The sequence below is a fragment of the Crotalus tigris genome, unplaced genomic scaffold (genome assembly GCF_016545835.1).
Source record: "Crotalus tigris isolate CLP2741 ecotype Arizona unplaced genomic scaffold, ASM1654583v1 scf7180000018526.697782, whole genome shotgun sequence".
Taxonomy (NCBI): domain Eukaryota; kingdom Metazoa; phylum Chordata; class Lepidosauria; order Squamata; family Viperidae; genus Crotalus; species Crotalus tigris.
In genome coordinates, this window is record NW_024097058.1 from 545199 (window position 1) to 560337 (window position 15139).

General features: G+C 37.8%; 2 protein-coding genes across 4 annotated transcripts in view; one reads left to right on the forward strand and one right to left on the reverse strand.

Annotated features, from left to right (window-relative positions):
- The window catches only part of LOC120312740 (E3 ubiquitin-protein ligase parkin-like), a 489002-nt gene extending 484059 nt beyond the window's left edge, over positions 1-4943 (reverse strand). For 2 of the 3 annotated variants that reach the window (XM_039353870.1, XM_039353872.1), the window contains exon 1: positions 4821-4943. In XM_039353870.1, coding sequence (XP_039209804.1) covers positions 4821-4827 — 7 coding nt within the window. In that variant the 5' untranslated portion in view covers positions 4828-4943. Of the gene's footprint in view, positions 1-3489; positions 3824-4820 lie in introns of those variants that run through there. The other variant, XM_039353871.1, reaches the window with a different exon arrangement.
- A 1384-nt stretch (positions 4944-6327) lies between these two features.
- Positions 6328-15139, forward strand: part of LOC120312741 (parkin coregulated gene protein-like) — a 139764-nt gene continuing 130952 nt past the window's right edge. The window contains exon 1 of the mRNA XM_039353874.1: positions 6328-6795. Within this exon, the coding sequence (XP_039209808.1) occupies positions 6658-6795 (138 nt within the window). The 5' untranslated portion in view covers positions 6328-6657. The remainder of the gene's footprint in view (positions 6796-15139) is intronic.

A 15139-nucleotide genomic window follows, 5' to 3' on the forward strand; every position in this document is an offset into this window, starting at 1 on the left:
GTATCTTGGGTTTGATGGGATTCAGGTGTCTGATTTCTAATAATGTTAAAATTCCCTTGTGATTCCTACAGCTTTTAAAATACTTCATTATAAAGTAGGTAATTATAAAATGTTTTCTGGGGCCTTCAAAATATCAATGTTTTTAAAAAATAAAATAAATTAACTTCATGAAAACAGCAACAAAGTAAAGTAGGATTCTGGAGACAAGATAGCAAAAACAAAATGATTTTGGCTTACGGCTATTATTTTTATTACTTTTAGTACTTCAGTGTAGCCAGAAGGCATAGGATGAATAGCAGCTTTCCATAGGAGAGACAAACAAAACTAAGCATCCTTTGCAAAGTGTAGCCATTCCTATACAGCAGCTTCACTTAATACATAGAAGGAATGAGGAATAAAACTAATGCTGATACCTCTGCAGCAGATCATAGGAGGATGAGTCAGTGTTCAGGAAAACTGTACTTTCTAATTCTGCAAAAGAGATTTTTTGCAAATGGAAGACCTACACTAAATAATGATATAATAATGATGATATAGTAATGATACATACATACACACTTTCATGTTTCTTTGTTTGCAGCCTTCAGTTGGCAAAATGATGTATCCTAAAAGTAAATTTTTTAATTAATGTACTTCAACTCAACTAACTTACACAATTTGTCCAAAATCTGTAACCTATCATTCTCATGGGATTGAAATCTGGCAAAGTTGTGGCTGTTTCAGTGCTGTTGTATCATAATAGACAGCAATGGTCACATAATCATTTCCAATGCTCTCTGCCAGTTTCATGCAAAGAAAATCAATGGGGAAGCCAGTAGAAAGTCAGAAGTTGCTTTTTCCACTGCTTTTTCACCTGCCCATTATCATTCTGTTTCTCTGTTTAAGTAAGGAATATCTGTGAAATGATGACTCAACAGGTCATGGATTCTCTGTGTGTGTGTTTGTGTGTGTGTGTCTATCAAGTCAATTCAAGGCAGCAAAAACACCTAATATTTCAGTTTATTTTCCCTCCAACAGGAACACAGTGAGATCAGCTAGGCTGGCCAAAACACAACAGAATCTTTATAAGGAAAGAGTAATTGCATACATAAAACTAAAAGAAATGTTGAGAAGATACAGTCATGTAATTTTTTAAAAAACCTTAAAGATCTACCTGTATGCTTGCTTGCTAGATATATCTTGAATGTCTTAAAATGTCTTACCTATAGATCAATAAATACTGCTTTATTTTATCCTGACATTTTTTTTATTGAGACTACAAGTAATTTGAAAGACCATTGAAAATCAAATTGTGAACACCAGGCTACCCTAATCAAGTAATGAAGCTTTTAGTGATATAATTATTCTGAAATCTTGAGCATCTGTTTTTACCGAGTTAATTCCATAGAGGCTGTCAACTCAACGAAATAGGAGAAATGCAAGCAGTGTGTCCTGAATTATTTCAGTCTATTAGAATATTAAAATCCAAGAGAACCCAAAAAGAAGAGAGCACAAAGTTAATGGCCATGATCAGGAGCAGGGTCTGAGATTTAACCCAGTGTTTCTAAACTCAATGTTGAGGTTAGAGAATCTCTTGGTTAAGACTAGTGGCAATATAAGTCCTTATCTTAAGTTAAAGAAGATGGGATGAGCAGGGGAAATTTGTACACATAGATTCAGGGGAACAGATTGTGTGTGCCTACTGTTATCTTAAGACTCTGCTCTTAACTTTGGCAATAATGCAAGCTTCAAAACACAAACATACAGCTAGATAAGATACATGCCATTCAAAGTTTACATCAAGAAATGGAGGCTGTACCTCATTCTTACATTGCTAAGCCATGCTTGTTGAATAAAGTTCAGCTGGTTACATTCACAATTATGTTAAACTTTAAACCATGACAAACCACAACTGCTTTATTAATCTTGCATTGTGGGTAAATAAAATAGGATCTGAGTTCTTCAGTTCCTCCTTTTCTTGGCTAAACTGACTGGTATCCACCACTTTATTCAATAGCATTGGAATTTGTGGGGCTTGACAGAAATATCTGCAATGTATATTTTAATTCATCTCCAGGAGAGCTCTTTGTCACGTGAGAGGTCCTATATGTAGAAACACTAAGCAATCTCTCACACTTTCAAAAATAATCTAGAATAAATGGGTTCTACAACATGCAACAGCTTTTAATGTTCATCTTATCAGACTAAAACACTCATTTGAGATAGTCTCTTTATGGAGGAAACAGATGTGCAAATAATAGCTGACAAAGCACAATGGTTTCCAAGAAGGCTGAAGATATGAAGTTCCCTGGCCTGTCATCTGATGAGTGATCTTATGCTGCATGCTGGAATCTGGGATTTTTCCATAGGTTTTTTTTTTTTTTTTTTGGTAAAATGATACTTCCTATCCAGGAACTGTCTCCTCAATCAGAGATACTTGCATTATTTAGATTAATTTATACTGTAACAGAACAAGTAGTGATGACCCCACTTAACAGAAGTTTGTGGATGGTCTATGATTCTCCACTGTGCTATACATAGGGAAGCAAAAACTTCTATTCTGGATAACACTTAAGTAACACTTAATAAACAAAATGCAACAGCTGGCAAGTCTGTATTTCAATATGTAGACTTCAATATATGTAAATAAAACTTTCTGAAAGTCGGATTTCTTAAAATTCCCTTGAAAATAAAGGTAGTGGCAAAAACAAAAATAAAGGCAGCCATTATACTGACAAAGTCCATATAGAGCATGTAATATTTCCACAGTAGTTGTGGAAGATACTTCAAGATAGTATTGTAAAGAAAACAATGCTTCAAAAATCCAGATGAGCAACAGACAGCATCAGTGAGAGGCAAACCACAATAATTACCTGCTGACATCTACTGGTTGTTCAGACTATTGTAAGTCAGATCTTATAGCCCTATGGCAAAAAACCATGTTAACTTCTAACATGGTTTTTAGAGTTTCTTTGAGAGATATTTACACAGGGTTTACACTAATAAAGTGGTACCTCAGTACTCGTTAATTGGTTCCAGGAGGTGTGATGAATACCAAACACATTTTTCCCATAAGGAATAATGTAGTGAGTAAAAGGCAGCCAACACTAACAAGTTCTAGCTTGTGCATTGAGTACCAAACAAACAATGAATACCGGGACAAAATTTTCACATCAAAATGCATTGAGTACCAAATACAATGAGTTTAAAAGCAATTGAGTACCAAGGTAGCACTGTAATTTAGAAGCAAATAAATATTGCCAGACAACAGTTGCTCTGAATTGAATACTTTTCAGATATTTCAGTCCACTTTAGCATAATCACTGATTAAACTCAAATCTATGATTCAGTCCAAAAGTACACCTTTAAATATATTGACAATATGTCAGAGCATGCAGTCTTATTGCGCTGAGGTAACTCAGGAGTAAATACAGTAAACAGTGGTCTATATTAAATGGTGGTTTATCATACACTATCTACAATATCATTCACCAGGAACAATATACATACACATGGTAATACAGCAAACTCCAACACCCAGCAGGAAACAAGGAGAGACCTCCAGCAAAGCCTTCCCTTTTATACTCAGGCTCTTAAAGGGATACAGACTCCTGCTGAGTCATTCCTAGCATCGCATCATCCACTTATGTTACATTACATCATTACATAAGCTGTTTAGCTATTAAATTAATACCTTGACACAATACATCAAGGATTTTTTTTAAAAAAAAAGCACTGAAGATAAAGCAGAAAAAGAAAATATATTCTTAATGATACAAAAGGAATCAAAATAACTGAAAAGAACCATTAAAAATAGTATTTGGTTGAAATTATCTGGAGAAATCTACTTGGGAGAGTTAAACAGTGAGCTCATTGGTATCCAACAACCCCATGAACCCCTTACTTTGCTCAATATTCTGTACATTCTTATTGGAAGCAAACATCACCAAATACAATGTTACCTACTTATAAGGAACTGCAAATAGTATTGTACTGAAATTCTTTGTTAGGTTTGTTTCTTTTAGAAAATGTATATGGTAAGCATCTTATATATAAGTCCTTATATGATGCCCAATTTTATGATTTTTCTTGCCACAGTTCTTAAGTAAATCACTGCAGTTGTTAATTTAGTAACACAAGTGAAAGTGGCTTCCCAGTTGATTTGCTTGTCCGAAGGCCACATGACCCCAGGACACTGCAACTGCCATAAACACATGCCAGTTGCCAAGCAATTTAATTTTGATCACATGACCATGGATTGTTTTTTTTTACAAGCTATAAAGAGTACAATAAAGGACAACAGTTTTGAAAAAGGGCGGGTGACCCAAAAGCCATTAAGCTCTCAACAAAGTTTAGTGTTATTAGATCTTTTTGCTGTAATCAAGAGGTCCCAAGGAAGGAGCCGTGCAATACAATGTGTTGTGGATTAGATCATTTTAGGAAAACTCAGTGCCACATGATACGACGTCACGCAAAAGCTAATCTGAATAGCTACAGTCTCCTCCCACATTCCTTCGTACGACTTTTAGATCTTGCTTTCACTTAAATGTGGGTTTCCCTTGTCCTCTTTTTCTCCTTCTCATCTTGCCTTCGGAAATATCGGAATACCTCGAAAGTTCGCAAATGGGCGCCTGGGGGATAACCTTTGAGCTATAAAATGAACGTGGGATTTCCAAATCCGAAATGACCCGACATGAAATCGTATCCGTGTGCAAAAAGGTAGAGCTGCACTGTGCAGCAAACATACAACCTCACTGTCCCTTCTCCTTTCCGCCATCTCGCGCCCTCCCCGCACAAAATAAGGGGGTGTATGTGAAGGATTACATCCGGGTTTCACTCACCGATCATGGCCACTGATGGCAAGGGGGGGGCGCTCTGAAACCCTGATCTGTTCACATTCGAACTGCAAAAGGCGAACTTGAGGATCTACGCTCCCTGCAGGCCGGCGAGACGGTAAGGTGCCCAGTGCGCAGGCGAACAAAGCCACGTTGCAAAGCGCTTTGGGAAATGTAGTGAGTGCTCCACCTTCCTCCTGCACTGGAGTACTCCGCGTGTAATACAGGGAACCAAATGTATCTTTCAAGTAGCCCGGCTGTTTTCTTTCGGTACTATAGTCTCCTGGTTCAACCTATTCTGCATACGTATTCTGCATTTCTGCATTGATCCGGGTAGAATTCCTCCCTTTGAGATGGAGATTGCACATCCTTTTCTGTGCGTTACCGCAATATTTTTCGTAATAAAACGAGACTGCAGCATGGTTAGAACTAATTCTTTGCTGACTTCCACGTCACTGAAGAAATGAGTCTTAAGGGAACAAACGATGTTTAAAAGCGCAGCGAAATGAATTCAATTCCTTCCCTGGATGTTGTTATTTTTTGGGTTCCTTTGAGGTTTTTTTTCCATCAGCTTATAATAGATGTAGAACAAATACGGTTATTCTGTATTGGATTTTTTTTTTTCAGAGTCCATCAGACCAAACTATTTTGATATTAAAGCAGAATGTTTACAGTATGAGTAACATTTAAAATAACGCAAATTCCTTTTTTTATTTATACAGTACAGCGCTCTACTTTGCAATTTTTCGCTTTCTCGCCATAAAAGCAACACCAGTCCGATTAAAATAAAAGTCATTAACGGATCAAGTGTGGGGCTAATACGTAATTTTTCTTAGTGCTTGTTTTGTTTATGGTGGTCATTTGGATTTATTATTGTTTTGTTTGAAGTTGTAGGTGCCCCAGAGTCTTTTGAGAGTGGGGCAGGTTACAACTATTTCATTTGCAAAATAAACAAATGAAATCTCACCAGCGTGCACATTCCTAGTCTTTTTACAAGAAATGAGAAGATACGCTGGTTGAGAACGAGTCCCAAGAATGCCAGTAGAATTTACTCATCAGGAAACGCGTAGGATGGAATTAACAACCCCTTCATTTTCGAAAATTCTACATAAAATATACTTTGACCAAAAGTTCCAAATGTCAGGCTAGTATATATGGGGATAGTCAATTAATCGCTCTAATTTGCTCTGCTTTCTGAACTAGGTAACTTTTCCTCATGGAACCAGTGGCGCTCACATTTTCTGATTCAGAACTACTTTTGGTTTTCAGAACAAAACCATACATAGGAAAGTTAAAGGTTAGAGAGGGCCACAAGACTAATAAAAGCGACCGAGCGTCCATCCTGCCTTCCACGTATTTTAACGCCTGTCTGAACCCTGCTACGCTGCTATCCTCTCAATTCTGTAAACTGAGGGCAAAATAATTCAGCTACTATACTTTGTGACTTCACGGAGTCGAGTGACTTCAGTTACGCCGATTGCGCATGCGTATGTAAATCGAGTCCACTCAGCGGTACCGCGGTTTCCGACAAGGGTGGAATGCTGGTGCTCCCGCGGCAGATTGTTGATACGTTGCCCAGCAACCGATTCCCTAGAAGCGAGTTGGTGTTAGAAACAGGCATATATTCCCCCCCTTCCCCTCCTCCTCTTCCTCGAAGCCACACAGGAGCCTTCCCAGGGGCTAAACCAAGGGGTGAAGGGAGCAAATGCAAAGGGACGAAAATTAGGATTTTTTTTTTTTGGGCAAGGAAAAAAAAATCTGTTCTCGTACCCAAGTAGTTTCCTGTTAAAATTCCGACCTCAAATCCCACGTGCATCAATAGCAGCAGCCGCCAGCAGTGAAGATGGTGGCAGAGAAAGAGGGTGTAAGCCCCCCCAAACTTAGACCCCAGCAGCTGCAGGAGCCGCTGCGACACGCAAGAAGAACCAAGAAGCAGGTCAGCGATGGATTCACCATCAAAGCAATGATGAAAAACACCGTGGTATGTGCGATGTCGTTACAATATAAGGCTTTCTGACCCGTTGGGTTTATCATTTAAACCGCCCGAGGGAAGAGGGGCTGGCCGGCCGTTTGCGATGAGTGGGGAAAGGCCGGGATGACAGCTTGGGGGAGCGGGGGGGGGGGGAATTTGCCTGCCAGGTCCCCGAAATGCTCCCTAAGCGAACTTCACCCACCACCATGTCACCAAAGTCGCACTTGAAGCAATGTCCGCTCTGTTTCCCTATATACCTTAACAATCCATCACACTGCTTCCCATGGTTTATCAGGCTGGCCTGAGATCCAGTAGATTCCCATACAGTACACCTGGAGCCACTAAGATTATAAGAAGTTGTTCTTGATTGAGAGATATTGTTCCTCTCTGCCTTTTAATTTGAAGTGTTTATTCTGTGTTTAGTTAGCTTAATGACCTGCTTATTTTTAACCCAGTTCTTTTGCAAATTTTTGCGCTTCTAATTATTATGAGTTTTGCCTGTACTACTTTTACCTTTTTTTTCATCTGTTCCACAGACTCAAATCTCCTGATGTTCTACTTTTCATAAAATATTCAAAATACTCTCAAGGTTACCATAAAGTGAGCATTAAATAAAACTCTACAGCTTGACCTGTATCCCCACTGCTTCCCATAGGAACTCATATACAGAAATATAAACTGCACTTTTGGAAAAGGGGCAAAACCATTCCATTTTTACTTAATTTCTTACTCTAGGAGTTTTCTTTTGTATGTGAGAGAGATGATTAAAGCTTTATCATATATTAACTATGGGGAAGTGCTGTGTGATTCTGTGCTTAATTATTCCAAAATAAGTCAATGATAAATTTAGCCCTACGCTAAATAAATACTGTGGATTTTATTCAGGAGTCAACAAGTCCTCATAGCATGTAATGAAATTTATTTTGAATAACCGTGTAACACTTTATCTGGGATTAAAAACCATTCGTCAGCAGAAGTTTCTTCTAGACAGAACATGTGTAAGATTGCAGTGTTACTGATATCTCCTATCCAGAGAAAAAGCAATGTCTACTTGCATATTGCCCAAATATATTGATGCCCAAGGATTGTATGTTAGTATATTACCATCTCTACTTTTCTCTTGTTTTCCACAGTTTATCAGCACTATTTTATACATCTCTGCTCAGACGTCTTATTATTTCTATGAGACTTTTTCCAAGGAGCATAGTATAAGATGTCTATGTTCACACAGAACACTTTCTTCAACTCAGATTTTTGTTGTTGTTTTGCTTTTGAACAACCTGCTCACCATAAACTAACCATATAAGTTGAGATTGCATAAGCAAAAAGCAGCTGGCTAATATAGCGTTGAAGTTGGCCAAACACAGTTGAGATGCAGTTTGTAAACATTCTGCAGTCTCCATATTCACCCACACTGCTTTTCACTCAGTATTAGCTATTCTTCTTTTACAGTTTTTTTTATAATAGTGATCTACTTGTACTAGTATTGCCAAGCAATGGGAAATCCAAGACTATCTTAGATCTTATGAGCAGATTTTAGTATAGCACTGATTTTCATGCAAACTCTTTGGGTATTTTTAGCACCGTAGCTCAGGGCTTTTCAACCAGTGGTATGGGTACCCCTGTGGTACATTGGCACCTGGCAGGTGGTACGCGACCATCCTAGAAAAGTGGTAGTGGGGGAGGGGAATGAGCTGAACCGATGGCAGCACTGCACAAGCCCGAGCGAGAGATGGCTGGAGCTGCAGGGCTGTCAGGGCTCAGTGGAAGCACCAGGATCAATGCCGCTTTCCAGCTGATCGGTGCTTCTTGGGGCTGTCAGAGCTCAGTGGAATCGCCAGGATCAGTGCCAGGTTCCAGCTGGAGCTCGGCACTGATCCTGAAGGTGCTGAGGCCTGAAGAAGCACCAATCAGCTGGAAAGCAGCACTGATCCTGGTGCTTCTGCTGAGCCCAGAAGAAGCGCCAATCAGCTGGAATGTTGCAGCATCTCCAGGGTCTTGTGATTTACATTCAGATGCTTGGCAACTGATTCATATTTATGACTGTCACAGTGTCCCAGGGTCATGTGAAATGACCAAAACCTGCTGCAACCACCCAGCAGACGGGGGGAATAAAAACCAAACACCCCCCACCCCACCCCCAGTGTCAATCTTCAACAGAAATGCTCACAACAATGAAAACCTTGGACAGGAGGAAGAGTGCCACCGGGCACTGTCTTGCTCGGCTGTGGCTTGGGGGGCACTTTTTTCGGTGCCATTGTAACTTTGAACTGTCACTAAGCAAACTGTTGTAAGTCGAGGACTACCAGTTCTTTATCACTTTTTTCCTTTTGGGGGGGGTCATCAAGTTTTTGACACCTTGCTAGGCGACTGATGGTACTCGGATGTTGCCATATCCTAAAAGTGGTACAATGGGTGAAAAGGTTGAAAAGCCCTGTTGTAAACAATATGTGTGTGAATGAGAGTGAGGGAGAAGCTTGTGCAAGCAATGTGTGCGTGAATGTGAGCAAGCAAGAGGCTTTTGCTAGCAAAGGGTGAGGGGGGTTGCGAGCGAAGGATGAGAGAAAAGGGGAAAAGTGAGGGGGAGAAGGGAAAAAGAAAAGAAAAGGCATTGACTTCTGAGTTCCACTGTTGCAGTAGGAAGGAAGCATTAATACTGAACCTCAACTTTTTACTTTTCCATAATATTATAAACTAGCCATTTCTATAACAACAAATGAATCTAATCAGTAAAGCTCAACCCCCTCTTTTTTCAGTCATCATGTTTTTGACACCTTGCTAAGTACTGGTGGCACTCAAATATTGTCATGTCCTAAAAATGGTACAATCTGTGAAAAGGTTGAAAAGCCCTGCCATAGCTTACCTTAGTATGGCCCATAAAAGTTAGTGGCTTTGAGAACGTTAAGGAACTGAGTCAAGGCTGCTAGTGTACAATCCATGAATAAACTACAAACTTTTATGCATTGTTGAGGAAGCTTATGAATGAAGATTATTGGGAAGTATGAGATCTGAAGATACACACAATAATTTCAGGTGACCAAATATGATATAAAAACTAAAAAGATACCTTTGTATTGAGATTGACTCTTGAGGGACACAACCATAGCTGGCTCAAGAATTCTGGAAGTTGAAGTCCACAAGTCATAAAAGAGCCAAGGTTGCCTACCCCTGTCTTAGTCTAACATTCACTCCTGGTATGAGTTTAGATGACTTTCTGCATCTAAAACTGAATGAGAAAGCTGGTTTCACCTCCATAATTATTATAGTTTTCAGAATCTCAGTGGCCAGAAAAGAACCATGAAAGTGGGATAATGTTTAATGATAGCAGTTTTGATACTGTAGTTTTATTTGTCCATAAACATATACGGATAAAACACAGAGGGGAAATAGTACTTTAACTGACAAAGGTGATAAGTTGTTCAACTACAGCTAGCAGTAGTTTTCATTGCAGAAAAGCACTCTCTAGTGTTTTAAGTTACTGTAGTTAGAATTAACACATGGAACTACTGGGAAATCAACTAGACTAGTTAGGAAAAAAAAGATAGATTGGGTAATATAATATTACCCTATAAAAGTTGTTACATTGCAGGTCTGAGGCTGTTGAATTCATTGCAAGTTATCATACTATTTCTACCTTCTGATTATTATTCCCAATTTGGAAAGAACTAGCTCTGATAAAGAAACGTTCAAAGAATGCCAAGTTTTATTTCTGCAAATAATTTTAGTCCACATAGCTTTTGAGTTATGTTTCAAAAAGTTGCTATAGATATATCTGAGCAATGAAGCCAGGAAGGAAACAATTACTTCTCTTTCCAGTTTCTAAGATTGTAAATAAAACCTATACCGATAGGGTTGCCTGGTCATTATCCAGAAAGAGTGACTAAAACTTTAAACACATGTTTAAAGACTTAATTCAATGTATTTTTCTATCATGATTTCCAATGTTTCTATTTTGCTATAGAGCAGAAATCATTTTTATTTTATAGAACCTTGTTATTGCATGTAACCAAAAGTACAGTAAATCGTTTTACAGGATTAGAATTTAGTATCAATAAGTTGGGTAGAACTTGCCCAAAGTCATATGTTAGATGATACATTCTAAACAGCAAATATTTGGGCTATACCAATAGCTAATATCTTTTATCCTTTAAAAATAATAGCAAATTTATTGATTGATTTATTCAGTTTATATTCTGGCTTTCCAATTGATGCTAAATAGGTATGTTTTTCATTCTGTTTGGGATTTTATAAGCATTTCCCAAATACATTATTTATATCCACACAGGAAAAGCTACCCAAGCATATTCTTTTATGTTTGTTCAAGTCATTGAAATTTTATGGAGTATTATAATAGTTCACGAACTGGCACCTTAAATTACAAAAACTAATGAGAGAGTTCCTCTGTCTTGAAGTTTGTTTTTTTTTTTTTTTTTGCTTTTTCATAAGTAATAATAAAACCTTACTAACAAATTAAACTATAATTTAACAACAGCTATAAGAGATTATGTATTAATCATAATGTCCCTGGAGCCTCATGGCAGAAGTCAAGCGCTTCCAATTTTCTCAGCTATTACCTCACAATAAATGTTGTCCTTAGGCTATGTTTCTGGGATTAAATTCTTGTGCAGAGAAACAGGTTTCTACTTTGGAGCTGGGCAAATTTATACCATGCAGGGCTTTTATTTTCTCTTTTGGTGATTTTTCACAGTTGCTTCAAAATGCTCTATTTCCTGCCTTTCTCAGAAACAGGTTCTTCCCCCCCCCCCCCAAGTCAATGCAATGTATGCTGATTCCAGAAAGGTCACTAATTTCTGCCTAATATTCTCGATATCACAATGAGGCCAGGGAAACCTAGGGTCATTGATTAGTGGTCTGCTGCTCCTTTGACAACCTCTGGGGTAGACAGAAGGGAACAGAGGGAAAACAGGTATGGCAAAGGAAAAGTCTGTCCACTTTTAATTTTGACCTGTCAACTAATTTCTTTGAGTATAATGCAGCTCCCAACCATTTTCCCCAAGAGAATGTAACTCTGACCAAAAAATGAGAAATGAATCTGTGCTTCCCTAACACCACTTCTAAGGATAATATATTGTCCATACATTATCATTTATAAGGATAGTTAATTCAAAGGACCTTTGTTCTAGAATATGTTTCAATAGTCTCTATTTTACTTTACCATTTCTGTGGATTTCAATATCAATTTATTTTCAGTGTGGACTTCTGCTTTCTTAAAGAAGGGCAGAGCAGTCAGCATCTTCCTTACATGACTTAAAAACAGCAACTCTGAGAGGAACCTTGGGGTCCTTGAGCCAGCAGTATGCAGTAGCAATCAAAAAAGCTAATACAATCCTGGGTTGTATAAACAGAGGCATAGAATCAAGATTACAAGAAGTATTATTACCGCTTTATAAAACCCTAGTAAGACCACACCTGGAATACTGCAGCCAATTTTGGTCACCATATCACAAAAAAGAGAGTTTGGAAAAAAAAATTCAGAGAAGAGCAATTAAGATGATCAAAGGCCTGGAGACTAAAACATAAGAAGAACAGCTACAGGACTTGGGTTTGGCTAGCCTAAAAAAAGAAGAAATAGGGGAGACATGATAGCAGTGTTCCAGTATCTGAGGGGCTGCCACAAGGCAGAGGGGGCCAGGTTGTTCACCAAAGCACCAGAGGGAAGGACAAGAAAGAATGTTGGAAACTGATCAAAGAGAGAAGCAATCTGGAATTAAGGAGAAACTTCCTGATAGCGAGGACAATCAACCAGTGGAATAGCTTACCCCCAGAAATCGTGGGCACTCCATCACTGGAGATTTTTAAGAAGAGACTAGACCTTCATCTGTCTGTGATGGTATAAGTTCTTCTGCTTGAGCAGGGGGCTGGACTAGAAGACCTCCAAGATCCCTTCCAGCTCTATTCTATTCTATTCCTTCCTTCCTTATTATTGGAAAGATATCTGGTAACACAGTGGTTAGATTGCAGTACTGCAGGCTACTTTTGCTGACTGCCGTCTGACTGCAATTTGGCAGTTTGATTCTCACCAGCTCAAGGTTGACTCAGCCTTCCAGCCTTCCGAGGTCAGTAAAATGAGGACCACTTAAAGAGGGCTGTAAAGCACTGTGAAGCGGTATATAAGTCTAAGTGCTATTGCTATTATCTCATGCTTTATTCTCTCTGTTGTTGGGCAGGTACAAAAATAAACCTTTCAATGGGAAGCATACAATTGGAGAATAATATTGTCTTATAATTTGCATAAATATTGCTTTATAGTTGGGTAATGCAAATAATTTACATTATATACTGATTATCCTATTTTGTTGTTCTAAAGACAGTTATTCTTTAAAAATTATAGTAATGCCAGTTTTATACATATTTGAAAAATATGTGTATAAAAAGATTTGATTGATCATGTGCCATCAAGTCATTGCCAACTCTTAGCGAACATATAACTAGAGATTCTCCAGTATGATTTTTCCATACTTTAGTCTTTCAAGAAATGGGCCTGACCACAACAAAGAAGAATTACTTCCTATGATATGGACTCCATATTGTTAATGTACTCCAAGACAGTATTTGCCTTTTTACCAATTACATCAGGTTGCTGGCTCTTATTCAACCTAAGGTCACAAGAATATGTACATTATCCCCCCCTTACCCTCCCTCCCACCCCCAACCCCCCTCCCTTCACTTCCCAGAGCAGAATACAGGGTTAATAATAACAAAATTTATAATAATAAAAGAAAAGAAAAAAAAGAAAAGAAAAAAATGTCATAATTAACCTTTAACTCCATAACCTATAAAACAATTCTCTATAATATTTAATATTCATTCATAAAATAAATGAAACTTTTTAATTCCATACTTTTTCTGAATATAATCTATCCATCTTCTCCATACAATAATATATCTTTCTTGTGTATGATCCTTTAAATAAGCAGAAATTTTTGCCATTTCTGCAAAACTAGATACTTTAAATATCCATTCTTCTAAAGTAGGCAAAGAATCTTTCTTCCAGTATAAACCTACTAATAACCTTGCTGCAGTTAATAAATTCAACATCAAAGTAGTTTCTTTTTCATTTAAGTCAACGAAAATACCAAGTAAAAATAGTTGAGGAGTAAACTTTATCTTTCTTCTAAAAATCTTTTGAATGTTCCACCAAATCATAATCCAAAAAGCCTTTACTTTTTTGCAATTCCACCAAATATGAAAGTATGTCGCATCATTATTACCACATCTCCACATCTGTAAACCACTTAGAGAGGACTGTAAAATGCTGTGAAGTGGTATATAAGTCTAACTGTTATTGCTATTGCTATTAATTTTACATTAATTACTGCCAATCCACATTCGACCCCCCCCATACTTCTATCTTACATTTTTTCTCCCTGTATGAAGAGCTTTACAGTTCCACCTGTTATATTCCATCCAATTTATTTCAGCCTACTGCTTAAGCCTTGCAGATGTTTCATTATCCAAACTAGGTAAAATCATCAGTGCTGGTGTTTTTCTTGCAGAGGTTTCATTACCCAAACTAGGTGGCTGCTAGCACTAATGACGTTACCTAGTTTGCTTAATGAAACATCTCCAAGAAAACAAGCAAGCTCGGAGAGGACCAAGGACTCCTCATAAATGATTTTATCCATGTGTATAATAATGCTTCTATAGACAAAAAAATCTATATGATTTATAGGTAGTTCTTGACTTGCAAGTATAATGAAGCCGAGAATTTAAATCATGGCATTCTTATGACTGGGCCTGATTTTATGACCTTTTTTTTTTTTGAAGTAGTCATTAAGTCAAAACCACAGTAATTAATTGAATGTGGCAGTTGTTAAGTGAATTAATGTATTCCTTCGCTGGGAAAAGGCGAGAAACTGGCAAACCATAACAAAGGAAAATTGCAACTGACTATAAATTGAGCCTGTTACCAACTGCCTAAAATGTGGTCATGTAAATGCAGAACTGAATGCAGGTCATGTGTGTGCAACCATTAGAATTCTGGAATTGGATCATACACAGCTTTTTTGGGAAGGAAGAGGTTCTATTGTCACAGTCCCTAAGTAAACTGATTGTTAAGCAAGGACTAGCTGTAGTCTCTCCTCTGCATTATAGCTAACTAAACTAAAAAAAATTGCTTTTTTAAATGAATACTTTATTAACATAAGGCATTGATACTGATATCATCAGGTACATACTTGCCACTGGAAGTCAACACAGGCTAAACATTTTTTAGAAAAAAGCACCACATATTAATTTATGGTATTCATTCACATTTTAACTGCTCTTGATTAATGAAAATCCATGCAACATCATAGCTTATCTCTCCTTTTAAAATGATGAAAAGAAGATA